The sequence below is a fragment of the Gymnodraco acuticeps genome, unplaced genomic scaffold (assembly GCF_902827175.1).
Source record: "Gymnodraco acuticeps unplaced genomic scaffold, fGymAcu1.1, whole genome shotgun sequence".
Lineage (NCBI taxonomy): Eukaryota > Metazoa > Chordata > Actinopteri > Perciformes > Bathydraconidae > Gymnodraco > Gymnodraco acuticeps.
Genome location: NW_022990701.1, coordinates 2,093,199 through 2,115,449, shown reverse-complemented (window position 1 = coordinate 2,115,449; position 22,251 = coordinate 2,093,199). Strand labels below are relative to the sequence as shown.

The following is a 22,251-nucleotide window of genomic DNA, read 5'->3' as shown; positions in this document are numbered from 1 at the left end:
CACAAATACATTTGCAAGTGTAAAACGGATCTGCGAATATCTCTTTAACATTTACACCTTTCGATTAGGCATTTGTGAATCCAATTTGTATTTGTGGACCAAAAATGCGCTTGCGGATCTCAAATCTCTGTTCGCGGATCGTCTTTTTACACACACGGAATTTTGAGACATATTTTCTGCCGGTCTCGGCTAAAATCTACTCGTGTCACTCGGTTATTTTCGGAAACCACGTGATGACCTGCTGATGGCGACATTTCCGCATGATTTCAAAGCAAGCATGATGGTTTGTTTAATGCTCTGTTTTTGTATTATAATGAATAGCGGAACGTTAGATGCATTCTTTATCATCATCACCATCATCATCATGTTATAGTGATACAGATAGTTTGTGTTATTGATTCAATATAGCATATATCGAGCACTTTCGTTGATGTTGAAGTGCAGGCTATACGCCACTTTTGGGTCCCGGGGGAGCTGCTCCCCCGGGACCCAAAAGTGGGTACTAACCGGTATCAGTATGTTGTTACTTCGGCATCATTTTGAAACGTGTATTACAATTAAATCACGGTCAAATATGTTCATCTTGTTGTAGTTGTAGCCCCCTTGCCAGCGATTCTCTCTCTAGTTTAGCATACTCAGCCCAACTCAGCCTGGTTGTTCCTGGCCCTAGAACCACGGTCGGGCCAGAAAAAAGGTGAAAAAGTAGCCCCGGGCTAAAACTAGGCCAAGTGGAAGCGCAACCAAAAACGGGCCCCGCACGGCTCGGCACGCTTAAAGCGAGCTGCCCGCTGCAGTGGAAACGCGCCATCAGTGGATCAAGTTTTGACTGTACAATCCTTTCCCTGCCCTCAAGACAGAAACATGCTTTAATCTGATATAGGGCTGCTCAATTAGTCGTATTTTAATCGCAATTACGATTATGGATTGCTAAAATTACGAAAACAACTTCATCGAAATAAAACGATTATTCTTTTATTATTACTTTTTTTTTTTTCAAATACTTTTTTTTCCAGTTGAATTATACTTAAAACTTTTAAAAACATACTGTTCAAAAAAATGTCCCCAATAAATTGATGTTTTCAAAGTAAATGGATAATCGTGATATCAATTATTGACCCAAATAATCGAGATTAGGATTTTTGCCATAATCGAGCAGCCCTAATCTGATATAACAAACACATTTGTATTCTCTGCCAGTTTCCCCCCTTGCTTCAGAAAATAGACTGTGTGTGTGATCTGTGTCTAAAACAGAAAGTATGATTGCAAACAAACTCAATCCTATTATATTGCAAACTATAAAACGTCCATATTGTTGGGGGAAACATTGCTCTACCTATAAATGTCCTGCTACAGTATATCAATATCATCCGCTGCCCGGGACTTGCAATCTGCTGCCTGGTGTATGACTTCGCTTTGCATTTTCCTGTTGCCGGGGCTCTTGGGGGAATTCTTGAATCCATTATGCATGGCATCAAGTGTTACACATGAGCAAACAAATCAACAAACCCACACAAACTCCAAGTTCCTAAAGGTGCTTTTTCAATTGATGCAATATACTGGCCTTATTCATTCTCTGCTAGCAGTGGGAGAGTGGTGTCTTCTGTGTAGGAGTGTTCTCTCGCAGTTTGTGTCAGACGAGCTATGAGTTGGAGGCAGGGAGGAGGAGAAGACTGCAGCAAAGTCTGAATCGAAACAGTGACACATAACTACTGCTTCTAGTGTGCACTTTTATGAGCATTAAGCCATCAGTAGAACCTTGAAAATACTCGCTAACATTCACTTTATGCTGATTATTTTAACACGTAAACTTCTGATTCATTTGTAACCTTGTTAGCCAGGGTCTTCTTCTGAGTAGTTTGCACGGCGCTTTCCTTTTCAAATTAAAATGCATTTCCAGCTATTCAAGATTTCCGTTTGGCAGCAGCTGGGTCTTTCCTCTGTCCTCCGTCTGTCCCGTGTTGCCCAGCATGGGATGTAACTCCTCAGAGACACGATGCTGCAGCCCCTCACAGCCGGGCAGGTTTTTATCTAAAGATTCAATGGACATATGGCAACCACCTATAGCAGGGGTGGCCAACCCGCGGCTCTCGAGCCGCATGCGGCTCTTTGCCTAGTTTCATGCGGCTCTTCAGTTCATATCGAATTGTATATGTGTGAGTTTGGGGGAGAGACACTGACTCCTGACTAGTGTTGCACGGTGTACCGATACTTGAAAGGTACCGCGATACCCTGCCGTTAAAAACGTTACGATTCCTCCGTTTCATTAGTATTGGTACTTTAAGAATGACGGGGGAAAGTACTCCGGTGAGAAAGCGCCGTTTTAATAAGAGCCGTGTGTGTTCAGCGCTCTGCTTCCACTCCCTGCACTGCAGCCGTGCCTGCAGTCCCGCCCCTCTCAAGCACGCTCTAAGTCCCTCCCCTCTCTCGTGCACGCGCTAGCTGCCAGAGCATGTGAGAAAACGAGAAATATGGCTGCAAGTGGGAGTGCAACTGCCGCTGCGCCTCGGCTTGTTGACAACAAAGACGCCAGAAGCGAAATTTGGAAGTATTTGAGCTATATCTCTGACAGTGAGGGCAAGCCTACGGACACCACGAGGCCTGTCTGTAAGAAATGTATTAATTTTATTTAATAGGATATCTTGTCATTTATTTAATTTATTGTTCTCATTGTTTAAAAGTTTGTGTTATGGTTCTGGTGTGAAATAAAGCACAATAATTACATTTAAGACTGTTTTTTAAGAAAAGTATCGAAAAATAATCGGAATCGCAATTCTTGACTTGGTATCGAAACCAAAATGTTGGTATCGTGACAACACTAGCTACTCCTGACAGTTAAACCTGATATTTAGTAGGTCTGTTAAGTATTAACGTAATTTGGCCGGTCAAAGTTGTTTGGGCTCGGATAAAATCGCTCCGTTACTTTCGTCCCGTGTTACTTTCGTCCCGGCTCCCGGTGTGTATGTGTGGTGTCAGGTGTCAGTATGAGAGGATGACAGCAAGTCTAATTTTGATGTGGCCCAATCACAATAATACCTGTGATGCATTGAACCAATCACCTTTGAGGGGGGGAAACCTATCGTTGATTAAACACTATCCAGTGTTTCCCCTACCATTGTTTTGGAGAAAAAAACGGAAACAAGCAGTATCAGTGCCTGTGTGTTTGATGTGGCTCTTTGCAGTAACATAGAACAAATGTGGCTCTTAACCTCTGACTGGTTGGCCACCCCTGACCTATAGCATCAGCCATACCAATTATTACTAGTGCAGACCTTTTTAGTACAATTATTTTACTTACTTTCTGTGCTTTTCTGTGGGGTCTTTCAAGCTTGAAGACAAAATGTTTGCAATAAACCTTCAATTTTAAGCGCTGTCCATCTTCTTGGGTTTAGAGGTTTCTCGTATGGTAGCCTTATCTCTTTCATTTAAGAGTTGACTGATATTTTTACGCCTTTTTGAAGGCCCATTTTTTTGGAGAACAGAAGCCACAAACATGCTTTTAAGCCATCCAAGGTTCATTGCTCCTCTGAGATGAAACATGTATGACCCTTGACCTTTTGTCATTCCATGTAGCCTTATAAATCCTCGGAGACACATTTCTCTCCGCATCACTATCATCCATCTCAGCATGCTCTCCAAAGATGGTATTATGTGTGGTAGCATGACCGGTCTTCTTCAGAACAAAGACATCCTCTCTTTTGCTCATATTGTACACAAATTCCAACCTAGATTAAGTTTCTTATAAGGTCGCTTTGCCTCAGCCAAAAACGCTACTTGATCCTCAGTCCTACCGGTATGGCAGATTAAACATGGTAAATATGATCCCATAGCGCAGCGCCCTTCATGAGGCAAATCATTGCGTTGCTTATGATCATCTTTCTGGTGCATTCTTTCTCCACAAGCAATTTTCTCTTTGCCTCGGGCTGTTTTGTTAAGAACTCCCTTCATGTCTTCTGTGTTCACAGTGCATACCACTATTAAGCGTCACTATTCGTTAATGTGGAGGGATAAAAGATGCATTTCAGTGCAGTCTGAATACCATTGATACAAGATTGATGGTAGCAGTAGTAGGAAAATAGAGAAAAAGTATTCAGGACATTTGAATGGATGCATTCACCAGGAGAGCGACTTATGACTTTTTATTTCAAGATTTGTTCTTGGTGTCACCATCACAGTCAAAAGAGGGCCTTCAGATCGTCTCTCTTTCACTGACATGATCAACCAAGATAGTATACATAGGGAGAATACAAAACTGATTTTACAGCGATGAAAGCTACACTTAATCAAATGTATTTAACTAATTCATTAATTAAAGCTGAAATGATAATTACAACTAATTCATATTTAATGATCATTTTGTCAACCTGTTAAATTATTCAGTCTTTTAATTAAACAATTTAAAGATTGTTTTTTAAAGCAAGTATAATCTTTTTTTTTTATCATTTGTTTTCTGTGAAATAAAAGCTATAAAAGAAAACTGCACATAAACTGCTCTGCACCAAACAGCAGACGGCCACATTTTGTGACTAGCTGGTGATCATAGTTAAGCATTTACCAGCTGAACAGACAGATATTATCTTACGAGTTGGTAGAGACCAAATAGAGCCAATTGGAGTTGACATTCAGACAGAAACCAATTAAAAACTATGTTTCTCTATAACGGTTGGTTATTTGAATAAGCAACTGTCTGTTAAAACGTTCACCATATAAACCATCCTAACAGCCGTTGGTTTGTGCTTTAGTGGTTTCATTTACTTAGAGTTTACTTGAGTTAGATCCAGTCGGCAGCCAAGTTGCAGTGCTGTAATGTTGCATTACTCATGTTCAGCCACAGCGATACAAAGATGTGTACACTGGTGTCACCCTCTCTCTTTAGACATAAAACCATGATATGAGTCTCGTTAGTTGGTGCCATCAGACATGGTAGGTGATAGCAGTGAAGTCAGGCACTTAAAAAGGTTGCTATCACCCACTCTGTTGGTGGTGCATCAGAGATAACCATAATCCCAAACACTCTGGCTTTCAAAGCATGGCCAGTAGTCACATCTAAACGAGATCAAATGTGCCCTTCACTCTCGGGAAATTGGATTTCTGTGTCAACATGGGAGTATCTCACTGTTTTCAAACGTTTGTTTTTGATCGCTTTCAATTTGTGCAACTTTTCTACACAAGTTGATTAACAAGAATAGGACTGACAAAATAAGAGCTGCATTTTTAACTTAAGGCTAAACCAACTTCAAAGATATTCTAACTGCATTCTTTAAGTTGACCTCATTAGTGAGTTGAACTCGTCAGTAGGAGCCACCCGAGTTTAATCTTCAGAAACAACCGCTGAAGAAGGACCTCAACCTCATCATTTCCTTCCTGTACTCCTCTTTCTTGAACCTGGTCATCCCATTCATCATAGCAGGCAGGGGGGGAACCACGGCACGCTTTGCTCTTTTGTTCCTCACCATGTTGGAAAGACACTCTGTGCTATTCTGATCTATGGGATCTTTCTTTGCAGTAAAACGGTTTTCAAGGAAACTTTTAGCAGAACATTGTTAAGAGCGATGGCACCGCGCCCCTCAACTCGCTCTTCACCATCAGATTCTGGTTGAGAATGCTCGATGAGAATGTCTTTTATTCTAATTAGTAGTGCCGCTGGCATGTAACCTTGAACTATTATTAAATGCCGAACCCTTTTATTTACATGGCTTAGACCAGTGGCCAGGGGGCGCCATGGGGCGCCATGGGGGTCACGCAAAGTTTGAGGGAAGGGGGACATTTCTTTTTTTTTAATAAGTTACATTTTTTACATTTTAATGTTATTAATAACTGCATATCTATCAATCTATGTGTCCTTTGATGCCAATCTTTTAATATTTTTTGTTTTTAAATCACACGACCGCCCTTCAAGCCAATCAGAATCAAGCTGCCGCTACTGAGAGTGAAACTGAGTATCTGCTCAGCTTTTGGAGCAAGTGAGAGCTAGTGAATATTTGGCTCTGCAGCTGGATGAGAGCACGGATGTAGCAAATGTCGCAGAATTGCTTGCATACATCAGATTTATTTAAAAAGACAACTTTGTTGAGGAAATATTATTTTGCAAAGCACTAGAAGGTAGGGCCACATGAAGAGACATTTTCCAAGTTTTAGATGAGTACATCATCTCAAATGGACTTGACTGGTCTCGTTGTTTGGGTGTGTGTTCAGATCTATGGTTCAGATGGGGCAGTGGGGCTATGACAGGCAAAAAAAGCAGAGTGACCGCTTTGATCAGGCAAAAGGCCATAAATGTAGTGGCAACGCACTGCATCGCTCCATCGCGAGGCAAAAAATTGCAACAGGGGGGGTCCCCGCCAGAGGGTAATGCTATATGGGGGTCCTTGGCATGGCAAAGTTTGGGAACCCCTGGCTTAGACAAGGTAAATCCTTTGTTTTTGAGTTCGTCCTGTACTGGCACACCTTTGCGAAGCTTATCTTAAAAGTGCTTACATAAAGTATGCTTCTAATTATACAGAGTGTGTGAAGCTCATATAGCAACACTATGTTATTGTATACTGTTCTAAATTCTAACGTTAGCAAGTGAAGATGCTCATAATGACAATGCTAACATGCAGATGTGTAGAAGTTATAATGTTTAGCAGCTGAGACGGATGGGAATGTAATTAGTTTTGCTCATATTTGGTTATAATCAAAATGATTGGAAAACTCCAATTTAGACCCAATGATGGTACTATATGAGAAATCATGGGATCAGCAAAGCAGCTGCAAATCTTGAGGGGCTATAAATGTCTTCTAACAAAATCTCATGGCATGTCTTCAAATAGTTGACGATGCATTTTTAGGAAAACAAAAACAAATGTCAATCTCATAGTGGCACAAGTAGATCATTAAAGTCATCATAGATTATATCACGTTGCAATATTGTGTGACGATCCATTTGGTAAGAGACCTGTTAAAATATTTGACTTGATCCTTGGTTCCTTAGGTCACATCCTCTTGACCCAGTAGTTCAAAAACTTTTAATCCCTATCTGATCTGATCAGATTTGGATTTTTGGTAGTTCAAAACCAAAAAACAGGATTAGGATCACTTTGATATCAGATCAGGAAATCAAATCCAAGCTTTAATCTGAATCAAATCTTCAAAACCGGGTAGTTCAAACCGACAACACAGGATTGGGATCAGTTTGATTCCAAAACACTGGATTATCCTGATCCCACCAGAGGGGTGGATTTCCAGTGGATTACCAGAGCAAAATGTACTGTACAATTGATTTAAAAATATGTTTCAATATAAATAAGATGGCAAAGTTTGTTAACTGAAATAATACACCATTTTTAGCCTTCATGGCAATTCAATTTTATTTTTCATTTTTTGGTCACGTTTGTGGTGGCCTATTTTGTTTTCAACCAAAGTTTGATGACATCAATGTTTATGCTCATGAAAGTATCACAACAAAGATTGTCAATCACAAATGTAATTTAGATTAAAGAAAAAATATCTTCAACAAAAAAAAGTCCATCATCTGTCATCACCTTTCAAAAGTAATTGCGGACAATAGATGTCTCTGCAACGTGGTCTCTTATCCACTAGATAGAGATCGGTAGGATTAAAGCACTGATATTGAGGATCTAGTCACCTCTGAAACATATTTAGCTTGGCTTGCTCTGCTTCATCTGGGATGCAGAGTGGTAATTCCGGATGATTAAAGAGGTTTATTCATTTCTGTCTAAATGTTGATGCCAGCCCCAGCCAAGTTTCACCTGGCTCGTCACACACATTTCCATAACCCTCTTTCATTTCTGAATGAGATATGACAGCTCAGGCTGCATCCAAACGCGAAAAACAGATAGGCCTCTCGTCGAGGGAGGATAAGACAGGCAGGGAAATGTTGATACCTCTAAGGTGATTTATTTTTCCTGTACAATTTTCCGTTTGAGCTCTTACTGGATGACATCCTCCAGAGGTACTTACTGTTAAGTGTATTAGAGTTTTTTTTACAGAAGGTATTTGACTTAGGGAAGATCCAAGTTTCATTCCTCTTCCTCTACAGAACCAAGAGCTGCTTTAAAACTCTAAAATGTGTCTTTTGCTCACATACGTTCATGTGTCCAAAACGCCACTGCTACTTCTATCTACGCTTGTACATATGGCAACTATTGTTCGCCTGTTCATGATGGATTTTCTTTCCAAATACTTGTTATCTTGCAGATGGAAGGTACACAGATATAATTGAACAGATTGTAAAATAATCTTGGACAAACTCCTGATTCTGGGCTGTATAAGCTTGACTTTGGACAAAAGAGCAAGGTGATGGAGTTCAGACAAGTCACTCTCTGACAAAAATCCAAACTTGCTGGCCAACTTCTCCCCATGTTGAAGGTCAAACGTAACGAGGCAGTGGCTGTTAGAGAGGGTCACACTCTTCTGTTTGAAGCTTTTTCTTACAACAGCTTCCAGCATCTAGTGCCACTGAGCTGATGTATGCTTTGGACTCTTAGCTGAAGGCCTCAGTATTCAAGTGTGATGCTTGTGATTGAACAACATAACGATTGAAAGCATCGAAGTCTTTAAAATGCAAAGAGACACACATTTAGTCATTGATTTGTTGGACTTCATTACTTCTAGTGCTAGAAAATGTAACACCTCTTGAGGAAAAACTAGTGTTGCAGTTTCCATCTTTATCCCCACCTCTAAAAATTCCTCCCAGCGGGACTACAAGGACATCGGAATGTCGTCCAGGTGTCTCTGTTGTCCCGCAGGGAGGAACTGTAGTCTGCCAGGAAGTGCACGTAATTCTCCTCCGCTGAGATTTGTATGAGTTTTTGCCAGAAATTAAACAAATCCTTTCTTGTCTTGTTTGAACTGATTGCAGTGTACTTCTGTTGAAAAACGTTACTGATTTCTTCATGAAACACTTGCCAGTTCTTATGCATACAATCTGAAACTCTTGACACATTTTAGATTATTAAATTGGGGGTTCAGAATCTGGTCACATATTATAATATTCCCAATGCTTTTTCATTTCATTTCAAACCTTTATTTATACAGATAAATCCCATTGAGATCATTGATCTCTTTTTCAAGGGAGACCTGCTCAAGTAGTTCCACATGAAACATAAAAACATAAATAGAACAACAAAAGGACATCATACAGCATCATTTACATAATTATCCACATAAATAGGTACCAATGTTAATGTTCTCTAAGAGGTCTGTACAGCTATGACATGGCAAACATTACTTCGACACATTGATTTCATATTCATATATTAAGGGTTGAAAATGGAGCAATACTTTGGCATTTCTTCGTGAAGATTTACTATATTCGTTGTTCATATTGAGGCCAATTTCATCCTTCCTAAGCACTCACTTTAGACTGACAGTTTTCCTTGGGGAAATCAGCTTCTCTGTCTTTAATGGCCTCTCTGAGGGCTCTGCGGTCAATTTTAATAGTACACATAACTAAATAAAGACAGGAGGACTGTTTTTATCCCAGTAATGTTGTTTGATGGAAACATGCTGCAGATCTAGGGGTTCATCTTTGTCGTCCACGCTGTTCTGTAGCTTTAATATTGGAGGGGAACTGTGGGGAAGTCCAGATTTTTTTGTTCAACAATGGATCCTGTGTTATAGGGCACATTTGTTTATATTTATGACTGACTATAGATGCCGTACAGATGCAGGACACATTTTATTTTTCTTAGGAAGTCATACGCCCACAGCATCCTGCTCTTCTTAGAATTGTTTTACAGTTAGGAGATGGCACATTTATTTCCTGCATTGCATCATTATTGTGTTTTCTGCCCGACTGGCTTCTGCTAAATGTTAAAGCAAACCTCATTGTGGACAGGCATTGGTTGCATAAAGGCAATTAAATGTCTCTTCTTAAAAAGTTTATATTCGTACCACTTACGAAAAAACATTATGAACAGTCTACACAGCATTTTGTAATCATAATATGAGACTTCAACACTCATCAACTGACATAAAGTCCCATTTAGATTTTCTTTAGTGAGTAATAAGCAACAATTAAGACTCTGCATCATTTTTGCCAAGTCTTTTTGTACTCCTCACCAACTCAAGTTAGGGCTGTCCCGAATACCATTTTTCGGGCTCTGGATATTCGGTAGTAATCAGCAGCGAATATTCGACCCGCGCGGGGGGGGGGGTAATAATCAGCAGCGAATATTCGACCCGCGCGGGGGGGGGGGTAATAATCAGCAGCGAACCGCTTCAACACGTGTATTTCGGTTTATTCACGGCATTCATTTTGTTATTCTACAGTATTGTTGTTTTATAGTTATTTCAAATCAAATCAAGTTTTATTTATATAGCACATTTATAAACGATTTTTGGTCGAGCCAAAGTGCTGTACATATAATAAAAATAGCCTACAGTAGAGACACTTTACAGCTAATACAATAGCACAGATTGTTCAGTATGAGAAAAAACGACTCCCTCTATCCTTATTTATTTGTTAATGTATATAACCCAATTTGTGTTCTTTGAAATTTAAAAGAATATTGCATATTGTGTGTTACTTTCGTTGCAGTTGTGTATGTCTTAAGTGTAATTTGGCTTGGCTTCCTATTTTGTATGGACATGCTTTTATTTTGAAGGAGAGTTAGCGCTGTTGACAGGAAGTTGTTGTTGCTATGGAAACAACGGAGAAAAAGTTATATCTACATATAAAGACAGAGAAAGTAAACGATAACGTTTATGGTTAAGTGTTAGCCCTCCGAAGAGGCACAAGCTCTTGCGTTGATATTGGAGTTTTCAATACATTTAGTTTGGCAGACGTAGTGCAGCGCGGCTGCCACCCGAATAGTACTCAAACGAACGAATATTCGGATACAGCCCTAACTCAAGTATGTGCCGTTTTGCAGCTTATTTCCCTTGAATGATCTCCTCTCTACTTGCATACGTTTTACATATTGCCTCTATTTGAAACTCCTATTTCTAAATAATTGCCAATAATTTCAAGTTGACCCCTGTTCTTCATTTATTTTCCGTGAACAACACTGATGTCAGGAGGGAGATACCAGTGGCTCTTGATTTAATTTATTTTTTGACCTGACCCTTTCAAACGTGAATGTTTTAGTCGCGTGGGTGGCTGCAGGATATGTTAATTCTACTTCCATGCAGATGATGCTATTATTACCCTTTGCCGAATGCCATGATCCATGGTTTCCTTATTCATCAAACCTCCCCCACACGCCGTGCATCTGTCCAGCCTGGAATGGGCCTCGCACTTCACCGTTTCAGGGAAAATCTATTGAGAGGAGACCCCCTCGTTTTCTCATTTCTTTTTTTCCACGAGAGGACAATTGCACAATGACCTGGCACTGTTTAGTGATGCATCACTGCCCAAGGAGTATTTGCCTCCTTCAAGTTCACCACCTCACATTAAACATTTGCTCAAGAAAGCTCCTTTTCTCCCGTAGTGAAGCTTTATCCCGCAAACATCTGTTGATTCGGAAAATAGTAGTCCAATCACGTTCCTCCAACAGCACCAGAACAGGTGTTTGACCTTTAACTCCTCTTCTGAATGTAATTGATTAAGCAGTGACTCAACAGAAATGTTATGTGTCAAAGTAGATAATTACATTTAACGCCTCAATTAAAAATGACTGATTTTTTTTTTTTTTCTTTTCACAACCTGAACAGTCCAAAACTCAGAGATCATAATAGACAAAGAACACATTTGAAAAGCCATATACAGTGATTTTTTTTGCCTTCTTACACTTTCTGAATCACTGCAGAGTAATTCTCTGTCCTTCAATTAATTAAGTGATAATTTAATAGATCGAAATATATATTTTTTTAAACTTTCAAAAATGTGAGGATTGTTGTTTTGTTTTTAAAGTACAGTTTTTTGTTAGCTAAATAAAGCTGGGCATTACTTTGACATTTTACAGATCAATCTCAGTCTATCTGTTTATAGATGTATAGATTTAAGGATATCAATCTGTTTATCAATCAAACAATTATCACTACATTAACTGATGGGATAAATTGTCGTTTTTTGCAGTATGTCCTCATCTGTTTATTCATCACCACCAAGGATGCTTACCTATGTGCGGTGCCTTGCTACTGATGATGTCTATTATTTGTGCACAGTCAAATGAGACAACATTTGTATTTCGCCACAAGCTATCTGCTGCACAGCGATGTAATGAGGGTATTTTTACACATCCTCTGCTGTTTAAATATTGCAGCAAAGAAAGCCAATGTCTGAAAGAGAGAAAGAAAGAATAAAAGAGAGACAAAGACTTTATTCATAGACCTGGGGGAATGCAGGTGTCCACTACCTCGTACAGTTTGTATTAGCGTATACATATAGATAAGAGACAATGAACTGTATCATATAAGATAATGATATTACAGCATGCACAGTCTTAAAAAACATAAATAAAAAAGTACCTCATAGTCCAGGAGCACTGTTACCTTAAACAACTTTGTTCATATATAATAACAAAGTATATAAAAGCAGTGGTCCCTCTGAGTTTTTATTTCACAGCTCCATGTGTGAGCAGCAGGATTTTGGTTTTGATAAAGCAGAAGGTCAGTTTCAGGAGGAGGGTGTGTGTGTGTGGGGGGGGTGGGTCTGTTAATGCTTTACCAACTGGCAGAAGGAGAGCGACAAAGGAGGCCGCGGCTCATTGAAAGTTCACAGTGCAACCCCTCTCACATGCCAAGCATTCCAATGTGCTGTGTAAAGGTTGAGCCTGCAGAAAGCAGCGAGAGGGCCTTTCTCATGAGGACCACCTTAAACACACACACACAAAGGTCGACCAGCTCTGTCTGATGCACCCGACATCCACAAGTTTGAGTTTTTCTGCGTGTATGTCTGTAGGGCTGGGCAATATGGACATAATCAAATATCACAATAATTCTACTCGAATACATTGATAATATCGATATTGCAACGATATTTTAGGTTTTATTATTGGTGCTTTTAGGAAAAATATATTTACTCAATGAAATGTAGATAAATAATTAATAGTAATGTGGATATAATGAAGAAATGGAGTTAGAACTATCGGGAAAGTATGAACAATTACATACATTTACTGTAATGCAGCTTTTAACCCATAAAAAGACACTAATGCGATATCATAAAATGATCATATTGCATTATATCGATACTATATAGATATAGTGCCCGGCTCCACTTCAGAATTAAAATCTCCTGTATCCACTTTTTACTCTCCATGATTTATTTACTTCTCAAATAAAAAATATGGTTGGCATGTCACATACGTTTTTTTGTCCCAAAAACTGTTCAAGCTTAAACTGTGGCAGATTTGTTATAAAGAACTCTCTTGCCAAGTTTCTCTTTCCAGTAACAAGCCCTGAACCCCCCCCCCCCCCCCCCCTCCTGTGGCAGGTCAGGCAGTAATTACAGGTGTTAGCCGGCGGTGTCTGCAAGGCTGCCAGGTCTCGATGCTCCATCACCTGTGAATAGAGTCTTTCCCATGACCCGCACATTGTGTCCCGTGTCTCCATGATCTATCTCTGATGTCTTGTGAGGTCAAGAGTAGCAAATCTTAGAGATAATGGGGTGCTCCAAACTGGTATGAGCTGGATATCAAAAACTGAGAAAATAGTGTTATGGCATCCCAAGAAGCCGTGCTCAGAGTTTAATTTAAACTACACAAAGATGTCGCTGTTAATAAGTGCTGCTAAGTTTTATGTTTCAAATTATTTCTCTTGCAGCATAGCGACATAGCACAGGAACACGGTTTAATATGATCTACTCTCAAAGTGTCCAAATTAATCGAACAAAGAGCCTAAACAACATGGCTAAACAAATATCTTTCCATTCACCTGCACTAAATGTTCAATCTTTTTAGACTAAAGCTGCCATCTTGAGGCTGTTGAGAAGCCATCAGCAGTGTAGCTTTAACTGGGCAGGTGCAATCCCTCATTACCTGCTGCGCTGAAATGCAAATATTGGCCTGTAGTGTACCATGTGTGCAAATAAGCAGGTGCAGCAGACGTGGATCCATTCACACTGTTTCTGCCTGATGGATGATAATGGCATACTGTTTGCTTTACAATAACTCAGCAGGACAACTGAGTTAATGTATATAGTTTCTTCCCACAATGCAATATGTGCTTTACATTGAGGCCCATTCACATATAATCTTTATATCATGTATTTGATGCAGTGCGTTTGAGAAGTGAGGATTCCTTCTGTGAAAAAAAGGTATAAAGATAAGACGGACCTTTTAGAATCAGAAACAGGTTTATTGCCAGGTAGGTTCGCACATACTAGGAATTTGACTTGCATACATAAAATATAAAAAAACAAGAAATCTAATATAAAACAAAAAATATTTTACACCGTAATAAAATGCAGTTAAATAGCAATACATTATTTATCCCTAAGGGGGTTTCCAGGTGTTATAGCAGCAACAGAATTAGACAAACACAGAGTACACATGGGAATATGCACAAGGATAATTAGAACACAAATATAAATAGATAAGGAGGAGTTAGGGTGCATAGATGAGGTGTTTTTGATTCTGCAACAAGTGTGTCCACCTTTTTTTTAATGCAAAAAGACACAAAATGCACACCCCATCCGGTCCCTGTATGCAGCCTCACAGATGTCCTGCTCGCGGAGGATGCGTTGTGCACAGTGTTGAATGTTGGACTGCACCATTCCTACGGTCTCCACCGGGGAGGCTGTAATCCGATCCTGTTTGAGGAGGGAGAGGGCATTGCTCTGCTGCTCTGACGCTCTCCACTCCTCCCCTTTCTGCCGAGTGTCACCCTCTTCCTCCCTCATCTGCTCACTCCCTGCTTCTCGCTGAGGCTGGTCGGAGGCGTGTGGCGTCGCATCGCATTGTTCACCCCGCCGACAGACAGATTTGAATCAGCGTCACACCGCAGAACTCTCTCTTTCTCTCTTTTTTTCTTTTTTTCTTCTTCTTGCTTTAATGCATATACCGGTGGGATCTACCGCATGCACGCCTGTTCAGTGACGTGCCCGAGCATGTTCACATCAGAGACGGATTTACCTGAAAGTCCGCTGCCCTCGCACTGTCACAGCCCGCTCCCCTCCGCGTGCACACATTTGGACTTCACCGATTGTCACTGAAGAGGAAAAAGGGAAACACACCGGATTACAAGGATGGGGTTCTACGGCACTTTAAAGATGATTTTCTACAAAGTGAGTAAGCTTTCTGGTTGCATTAACCTCCAACACATCCGCGTCTCTTATCACCCAGTGTTTGACTCGCTCTGTCGCCCTCATTATCTTTGACGCGCCTCTCGCGGCAGATTGCACGGCCACTGCGGAGGATGCACGCGGCGGTGTAGCTCGTCCCCAGAGACGGCGCTTTAATTTCCCGGGCCCTATTGCTTATGTTATGTTAGCGCTGCGTTACATGTTATTCAATCACGACGCGATTTGGCATCCGTTCTTCCGTAGTAACTTCAGCCCTGTAAATAAACGCCACTGTATCAGAGCTAATGGTTGTACTAGGGTTGCTGCTATTGCACTTAAGGGCATTTCTGCTGGATATAAATATGTTCATATTTCCACGTTATTCACTATTGAATCCCCTGTTTCTGGCTGGAATAAAACCCAATGTTGCCTCATCGTTGGCTCGATACCCCCTGCACCTGTACACCAACTGGGGTCCTCCCCTCTACTCCCCCTCTTCTAGTTATAACATATACTACATATAAAGGGCTGATATCACCTTCTTATATGTTTTAAACATTTATACTAACACTTTTGTAATAAACAATCAGTTCCAGGAACACAAATAGCCTGTTTTCTCTGCAATCCTCCCAGTTTGCAGGGTTATTATGATCCCACATTATGCAGCAGTGGTTATCTTGCAGTGACCAAAGTGCTGCTTGAGATGCATGCATGGGATCAGTCTGCTACTGCCTGTTGGAGCAGATATCCCCCCGACATTGTGCGCTCGCCTCAGGCTCCAGCCACAGATAATGGGTCACTGTGTCAGACTGCGTGAGGTGGAGAATATCCTCAAGGATGCTGGGTGTATTGAGCTGGACGGCAGCCATGAAAAGATGCTCCCTTAGTTTCAAATGCGGAGTACAAACAAGAATATGAAAGGGAATGCATTACGCAGTGTGTGTGTGTGTGTGTACTGTCAACACTGTTAATCACCTTTCATTCAGAGTCATACTCCCTTGTTCCCTTTGTGTAGCCGTGTGCACTTTGTGTGTAGTGCTGAAGGTTTTACTCAATTAGTTATAATAATTGAGTGAAAATGCCAGTCTGAATCAATGGCCAATAGTTTATTGAATTGAACGCTGACCCTTTTGTGCTCTACATCCATTTTGTTCTCATCATATATTATCAGGATTTGAAGTCACCGCCTCAAGCTTGAATATCTTTATGTGGCTCTTTAGATGGTAAAGAATTAATCTGAAATGCCAGGACTGATTATTTTTAATTTTTTTTAACTCATTTTCTGAACTGATCGGTGCTCATAGATCCCCAACAACTTACAAATGCTTTCCAAAATGGCCAGTTCTTGCATGAGTTTCTCTTCTCAAATGCTGCTGATTGACATGATGAAATGGTTTAACGGCTGCTTGAAACAGTACTTGAGAAATGAGGAAATATTCCTCAAGTGACTGATGCTGCAGGATGTAGTCTGCGTTGAATTGAATCAAGACTTTATGTAAGAGTGATTGCTGTCTTTAAAACACCATTAACACTCTGTGTGTATCCATCTGTCGTACTCTTGGCCAGACAGGGGAGGGAACGCCAGGAGGAAGGAGGGGTGGAGTGATTAGTGGTGATTTACAAACACTGCGCGCTCTGGTTACCTTTTTCCCAGGCTGAAACACAAGTAGAGGCTGGTTACATGCAGCTTTTTTTTCCACGCCCGCATTTAGTGAGGTTTTCTTCCATGAACACACACTCAAAGCCAACCAGCACTCCCCCTTTTTTTCTCCCTCTCAGAAACACACGCACACAAATTCATGCATACACACACCCAAGCTCTCCTTGGCTACTGAACTGCCATTGCAGTGAGATCACCGCTTTAAGAACAAGGCATTTGGGTTTAAGATCTTAACAAGCAAGAATATTTTACAAACCCCCCGTTTTATATTCCTAGCACACAAAGTGTCAGCCACAAATTTCAAACATAGACCTACTAAGTTATTTGAAGGCATTTAGACTTAATATCCTTGTTTTTTTGCCACATAGATTGCATTCCCAAGTGCCTCTTCTTTGCATTTCCGTAACAAATGACTCAAGGTGTGCATGGCTCTTCCCTTGAATCCCCCCTGCGGCTTTACACAGTAGCTATTTTGTGAGGGAAATATCACAAATGACTGGTCGGATCACAGAGTAATGTCCAGGGGGCATCTAACCTGCAGTAAGAGTTGGCGTGCTGGTCATGTACACATGCCTCTATAAACTCAGACATTTGGTGCATTGATTCCTTCTGAAGTCCAGCTTAAATACTGAGATGAGGAAGCCTGTTTATAATCCCGCTCAACCCTCTGCATTTCTGTATTGTTTCTCATCATTGAAATACTATATGGTGTTCTCAACTTAAATGTGTCTCTTAGGCTGAAAAAACGGAGAGAAAAATACACTCTCGCTAAATTATAGTGATAAACAAAAAACACACATCTTGAGGAGACGTGTAATCATGCTACTGTAGAGTCAGACAGGATGGAGTCAAAAGCTTTTCCTTGTGTAGGGTCAAATACTACAATAACATTCTTTTTAAAAAAAAACATAAAATAAAGAATTGTTTGCCTCAAAAGGGCAGGAAAAAAAGTGTATTTTGAATGTGGTTTCTGCTTTTCTGAAAGCCATTGTGAGTTTCTACAAAGGCAGGAGATGGAAGTTCTGCAACACATTTGTAGCACAGATTGTGTGCTACAGCACAACAGGCTGCACTGCATCTGTTGACAAATCCAATTTGACCCTAAATTAAAGTACAAAGAAATGATTGTTAGACCCAAAATATACTACAATGCAGGAATACATAATTAATCTCCCCTGTGGTTCTGCGAGTGGCTCTTGCATTGCTGATTTTAGATGATGTGTAATAAAAAAATTGAAATGTCCTTTTATCTTTCCTTGAGGTTGAAACTGAAGGACAGTGATCGGATCTTGCTAAACTTTCATTTAAACATGTTTAATTAATCAAGGAACAAGGCCACAGTGTTTCATTGTACATCTCATTTTGGCTCCACACTTCTCCCGTTAGCTTGTGTATCATGAGGGACCTGCGATGAGAGGGTGATCACTTGCATGTGTGTTGAGGGAGGCTCGGGATGAGAAGAAAATTGGCTTCGCCGGGCTCACACAGACTCCTTTGTTTGTGCAGTTGGGTAGGTGGTAACAGGGATTGACTTGGGTGTGTGTGAGCACATGCAGGTGATGGAAATAGATAAAGAACCGACTCGCTGTGTTTTCTTTTGTCAATTATCAGTACGAAACACAACTTCAATGCCAAAGACTGCACCCTGTACCCGCCCTGGAGCAGTTTCTGTATATTGTGGTTATCTTGTTTGCATGTACACTCAGCGATGAGTGTGTGAATGTGTGACTGCCCCTGGATATTATGGGGTGTCTGGTTGCTCAACAAGCACCTGCTTTGTATCCTACTATCTCATCTACAAACAGACCTGCTATGGAACATGCTAATACATAAGATCTGTAGCCAATGCATTCAAGTTTAATTCCCTATTTGCATAAGACTGCCGTGTTTTTAATACGCTGGATTTCAGACAGAAAGTTTTTTCACAAAGTCTGTGACATACAAAAGCAATTTTCTGCTTCCACCCCTGTTTTTTTTAAAAACCTCTGTGAGGCGTGTCCTTTTTTAAATTTGTTTTGCAAGAACTGGCTTTTCACTCAAAAAGAAAAGTGACTGTGTTTTGAAGCAATGATGGATTACACAACACATACCAGGACTGCTTCCTCCAGCCAAATTATATATTGTGCTTGTTTTTATTTACATCTCAGAAGGATGCATTGTGATAATTAGTTTCCTGTGTTGGGGTTTTACATTTTAGTCTCCTCCATTGTTATGCTCTGATGGTTTCTAATGTTTGTCTTTTTTTCTTTCTCAGATGAAGAGAAAGTTGGACCATGGCCCCGAGGTCCGATCTTTCCCTTCAGGAAAAAAGCCCTGCAAAGGCTCTGACTATTCAAGGTAAATAGATTCCAACCCCAAGTCTCCCAAAAGAGAAACCCCTTCTCCCAATGTAATCGTCCTGCGGTGTCCTGCATTTGTTTCCCACCAAAGGCTTAAAAGGGTTTTAGAAGAGTTGCACAGCCATATCTCCTTATTTTAGTGCTGTACATGTTTCAAATGAACCCACAACATGAAAATAAATAATGAGAAGACATCTAGAGGCGTGAACAAAGATGTGATGTGTCTTCAAACAGAATGCTGCTTCACATCATATTGTATCTCCAGCGTCCATCCAGCCGTCCCAGATGTTTCCCCTGAATATTTAATGCGTGTGTTCACATGTAGCCACATTACAATTCAGACTCAACACAGCCACTTAACCGTAAATGTTGCCGTGTAGCTGGCTCAGCTTCCCCTCCCATTAAAAATGAATCAATGAAATGGAGCCCAGCTTTGCATTTTGCTGTCAGCGAGCAGAATGGAAGTGTTGAGGGTGTGACCGGCCCGCTGCCCTCACATAGCGAGGGCACACGGAGGTCTTTGAAGTCCTGCACTGCCTCTACACCCAGGTTATTACAACAGGAGAGTGTGTATACGAACATACGTCTGTGGGAGTGTGCATACTTTGAAGTCTCCGAGTGTAAAGTATATCTTTGAGGCAAATATTTATGATTTTGACACTGAACATCAAATTAGCTTTTTCTTCTCTGACCTATATAACATTTCATTTGAAACTGTGTGATATGGACATAAGATCATTTTATTTACATTTTTAACAGGATTTGTATCTTTTAGCTTCAATAGCAACTGTGATACCCCTACATAATTCAAAGATATTTTTCCATTATTATCCTAAACAAATCTGTTCATTTTGCCATAAAGTATACACAATAAGAGTGGTGGTAAGTTAAGGGAATTATCATAATGTGAAAAGGAAACATTATTTCCATTTGCCCAGTAGAGTAAAACGTGCTCCCAAATGTGTATTTCAACTTTTATTGCAAAAGCTAGATCAGTAATTGGCAATAATGTTTCAGTTTTAAATGCAGCTTTAAATATTAAACATACTTATTTGCTGTTACAGTGACCCATAGGCCATTATGAGTCTTAAATGCCTACAACATTATTTGACAAATCTTTAAAAGTAGCAGCAAATAGGAAGAACAAAATATCCTCATATTGAGCTTATTGTGCTCATTAATCGTGCATCCGTAATATGTAATGCTCCCATATTGTTACCATACTTCATGTAGAGAGCAGAGCTTTTAAGTCTTCTCCGTAATGTCTGCAGTAGGCCATTTTCCTTTGAAGATCTCATATTATTTTTAGTTTTTGAAGGTTTTTCTTTCCTTTTTAAATTGCAGTCCGACAGGAATTGTCCCATGTCCGGCCACACCCACCACGTTTGGCCACATCAGAGCAGCCAACGGTCAGGGGCAGCAGAGACGGCGCATCACCTCCATCCAGCCTCCCACGGGGCTCCAGGAATGGCTCCGAACATTTCAGGTGAGCACAGTCAACTTCTTTCCTTTGTCTTTTTTAGTTTTACCCCCACCTGGGCACCTTCAAACCCCTGGAGAAAAAGCTCATCAAAAAGCAGATGTTGAGCCCAATCAATGCTCACTTAGTCTCAGGATAATTGCTGCCTTGTTGTTGGGGCCCACCACATTACCATAGTCACTGTTGCGTGGAATTGGAATTAGCCGTACCTGTGCAGACTTAAAAGCAGAGTTAAAGCATCACATGTCCCTCTGATATAAAGAAGTTTAAGTCACTGCAGTATTTGTTGTCACCTCGTCATGTATTGTTACTGCATTATCATAGGACAGTATGAGCAACTTGTGGTCCATGATTAAGAAACTTTAAAGACGTATTGTATCTTGTTTCAAGCCCTTCAGTCATTTTCTGGAGACATACTACAGCGTTCATAGTTTAACCTATTTTTATATACATTTTACTCCCTCATTATGGTCTCTACAAATGTAACATATTAGAGCCATTTCTTTCAAGTAAAACTCATCTAATAAATTCAGACTTCATGGAAATAGAATGCCATTTAAACATATTAGCTTGAAGGGGTCTCTCTGATTTAATATATAATAGTTTAGCCCAGGGATTCTATTACCCGAGAGATCTTTAACTCATTATGTTTGAGGAGCTGGGCGATCCTTTGACACCTCAGTGTTTATTTTACGTATATACGTATATCAGTCTTCATGCTTGACCTGCTGTGGTCTACTGTCTTTTAATTTAAAGGGCTGCAGGCGTTTGCGCTGCATTTACATTCTGTACATTCCCAGTCCAGTCCTAGCCTGTAGCGAGTGAGAAAGAATGGTTTCACAAAAATATCCAAATACCTTGTGTTATTTTGGGCACAAGGATGCACATTACATTTAAGGATTAGTTTGAATTTTTAAATTTGTAAATACACTAATTCACCCTTTTAGTGAGAAGATTGCAATGTCTCCATAACATATAAAACTACAGCCTGCAGCAAACTAGCTTAGCATAAAGACTCTAAAAAGCTAGCCTGGCTACATCCTCTGGTATTAAATCAGCCTACTTGCACCTCTAAAGCTCAGTCATTAAATAATATATCTAGTTTGAGGGCTAATAAGTTGAAAAGGCATCACACAACGTTCTGGACTGATACAATACATTGGTAAGCTTTTAAGGAACGTTTAAATAACACATAATACACAATGTTCTCTTAATGAGGCACAGGCAGTATAAAAGTTAAAATAACTGCCTCTTTAGTGTCTCACGGTAATCAAAGCTCAATTATCAGTTACAAAACCTGATTTCAATCTTTATGATACTATAAAAGTTTATTTTAGCAGATACTTAACACTTCCCTGCATGTCTGAACAGAAGCATTGTATCAGCAGCTCATCACGGTTGCTCAATGCATCGGTGAGTTGTTAACTCCTGGTTTTTGTCACGATCGGCTGTCAGGGGATTACTGTCAGAACTTCTTGGAAATGTAAGAATCTAGTAACTGACGAAGGAGTGGGAATGTCTTGGAAACTCTAAGAATACATATTAAAATAAATATTCAACAATCTGAGTTGTTTCAGCTCTATACGCCAGAATCAAACGTTTTGGA

The 22,251-nt window shown here is 40.2% G+C and overlaps 1 protein-coding gene across 3 annotated transcripts in view; it reads left to right on the top strand.

Annotated features, from left to right (window-relative positions):
• Positions 1-22,251, top strand: part of fbxw7 (F-box and WD repeat domain containing 7) — a 137,768-nt gene that overhangs the window by 96,678 nt on the left and 18,839 nt on the right. For 2 of the 3 annotated variants that reach the window (XM_034231255.1, XM_034231256.1), the window contains 2 exons: positions 19,081-19,163; positions 20,510-20,651. In XM_034231255.1, coding sequence (XP_034087146.1) covers positions 19,081-19,163; positions 20,510-20,651 — 225 coding nt within the window. Of the gene's footprint in view, positions 1-14,807; positions 15,170-19,080; positions 19,164-20,509; positions 20,652-22,251 lie in introns of those variants that run through there. The other variant, XM_034231257.1, reaches the window with a different exon arrangement.